At 47.1% G+C, this 2508-nt stretch overlaps 1 protein-coding gene across 1 annotated transcript; it reads left to right on the forward strand.

Moving 5' to 3' along the window:
- Window positions 1-755: 755 nt before the first annotated feature.
- On the forward strand, window positions 756-1676 carry olig3 (oligodendrocyte transcription factor 3). The gene has a single exon (XM_058059194.2). It carries the CDS (start codon window positions 798-800, stop codon window positions 1674-1676), a length of 879 nt encoding a protein of 292 aa, XP_057915177.2. The 5' UTR covers window positions 756-797.
- The last annotated feature ends 832 nt before the right edge of the window (window positions 1677-2508 follow it).

The following is a 2508-nucleotide window of genomic DNA, read 5'->3' on the forward strand; positions in this document are numbered from 1 at the left end:
TCAACTATTATTTTAGAATTTTTACAATATGCTACAGGCCAATAAAAAATGAGCTGTGGGACACAAAATGGCCCACGGGCCGCACTTCAAACACCACTGACAATAGATAGGGAGGTTTTTTTTACTTTACTACAGGCATTTTTCTGCACTAATTTATTATTAACAGTAAATAATATAGTAATATATGCATATATGATTGCTATTTTGTTCTTGTTTAGATAGTTATTGTTATCATTTGAATTTAATTAGCTCCCTTTAACATAAAAATCATGATTTCCATCCAAGATCCAACATGTTCCGTGCGTAAAAATTCGCCTCACTGGGAGGAAAAGGGCCCATTGAACAAAAAATGTGAATTTGAGTGAAAAGGAAAGTAGATGAGAGGAGCTTCTCTGCTTCTCTGCGCCCCCCGACAGCGTCCCCGACAATGGCAGTGAATGGATGCGCACCGCGGTCAGTAGGACAGTCAAAGCACCGCCACCCCCTTCCTCCAAAAGAGGCGCGTCATCCTCCCTAACAAGGCGTTATGAATAGCAAAGCGCTTTTCGGTATAAATAGCCACTATCGGTGTCTTCCTCACCTCAGAGGCGGGAAGACACGAAGAGAGAGAGAGAGAGAGAGAGCGAGTGAGCCGTCACAGAGGATGCATGATAGCAGCCGCCGGTGCGTAAAAGTAGCAGTTGCGCACAGCACAGGGACGCGTTAACATCAGGTGAACAGAAAGAGAAAGTGAAAGAGAGGGAGGGAGAGAGAGAGAGAGAGAGAGGGAGGAAGACCTCGAGGCCGACCCCATAAAAATGAATTCAGACTCCAGCCCCAGCAGCAGAGCCTCATCCCCGGATATGGATGCCATGTTCCTTCGAGAACATCTCCCCAGCCACCACTTCCACCACCTCCAGCAACACCCCGTTTCCTCCTCCACGCAGGGCGGCGACGGCCGCCACAAGATGTCCGACGGCAAGTCTTCGTCGTCGGTAGGAAGCAGCAGCAGCAACAGCAACAACGCCAACAAGTATAAACTAAAGAAGCAGGTGACCGAGGAGGAAATGTACCAGCTTCGCCTCAAGATCAACGGCCGAGAAAGGAAGAGAATGCACGACCTGAACCTGGCCATGGACGGCCTGAGGGAGGTGATGCCGTACGCGCACGGACCCTCCGTGAGGAAGTTGTCCAAAATCGCTACGCTCCTCCTGGCCCGGAACTACATCCTCATGCTCAACAGCTCCCTGGACGAGATGAAGCGCCTGGTGGGGGAGATCTACGGAGGCCAACACTCGGCCTTCCACTGCGGCACTGTGACTCACCCGGGCCCGGGCGGACACTCGGCAGTAGCCGCTGCCGCTGCGGCTGCTGCTGCTGCGGCTGCCGCTGCCCACCAGGTGCACCCGCTCCTCGGGAGCAGCCTCTCCTCCTCGACCCCTTCCTCCACCTCCTCATCCTCCACCCTGCCAGCTCTCACGTCCATCCGGGCCCCACACGCCATGATGAAAAGCTCCCCGGCTGCACCCCCGAGTCTGCAGCTGGGCTCCGGCTTCCAGCACTGGGCCGGCCTGCCTTGTCCGTGCACCATCTGCCAGGTGCCTCCTCATCCTCCTCCTCCTCCTCCTCCTCACATCCCCATCAGCTCCTCCGGCCTGACGAGACTCACTGGGGAGGCCAAAGAGGGCATGAAATGATGTGAGATGATGAAGGTGCAGACTGAGCCATGTCATGTATATATTTCTAACTTTTTTTTGAAGGGGGGGGGGGGGTGGGCATGATGATATGATGAGTGTGGTGGTGCATGTTGTTTTTGTTTTCTTGTTGGATCCATATGAGAAAATGTATTAATGTCCTCCTTGTACCAAGGACTTAAACTTAATGACTGACTTTACATTTAACAAAAAAAAAGCTGTGTGACGTGCATCAAAATATCCCAGGTTGCATGAACATTTTTCTTGACTTTATTTTCTGAAAATGAAGAATGCTCTTTGTGCCTTGTAACAAGGATTTTAAAAAGTTCCATATCATTACAAAAAATGCCCCCCCCCCTTTTTTTTCTCTGCCACATGTAGCAAAAACACTTTGTGGCTTATTGTACAAACATCTCTGCTCTCATTTATTTGGTGCATGTTGCCATGTCACAACGGCGACATCCTGAATTTGTTATGCCCAGAGACTCTGTGTCTTTATTTTTTTACATTGTTGATGAAATATTTATTATTCACCCAGAGGCCCTGGATGACATTTCAATAAAATGTAAAATTATGGATCATATATTCACTGTCTTTGCTTTTTTTTCCCAGTCAATGGTAATTTTTTTTCTAAACAAATGACCCTTTAAACATTTAAAAGTGTGCTTTATAATAATAATACTCTCATATTCATTGTAATTTACAGGACTTAGATGTGCAGCATGTGCAGAATCAAAAAAAAACACACAAAAAATAAGATCTAATACAACTAATCCGAATTTAGAATAATAAATCACCAAATTAAATTTCTATATATAGTATCTATAGTATCTAT

The sequence above is a fragment of the Doryrhamphus excisus genome, linkage group LG20, assembly GCF_037039965.1.
Source record: "Doryrhamphus excisus strain RoL-2023G ecotype Guam linkage group LG20, RoL_Dexc_Guam_v1.1, whole genome shotgun sequence".
NCBI classification, from domain to species: domain Eukaryota; kingdom Metazoa; phylum Chordata; class Actinopteri; order Syngnathiformes; family Syngnathidae; genus Doryrhamphus; species Doryrhamphus excisus.

What these genes read in the sequence shown, in the direction of transcription:
- olig3 (XM_058059194.2), top strand. Translation starts at nt 798, where the DNA reads ATGAATTCAGACTCCAGCCCCAGCAGCAGAGCCTCATCCCCGGATATG.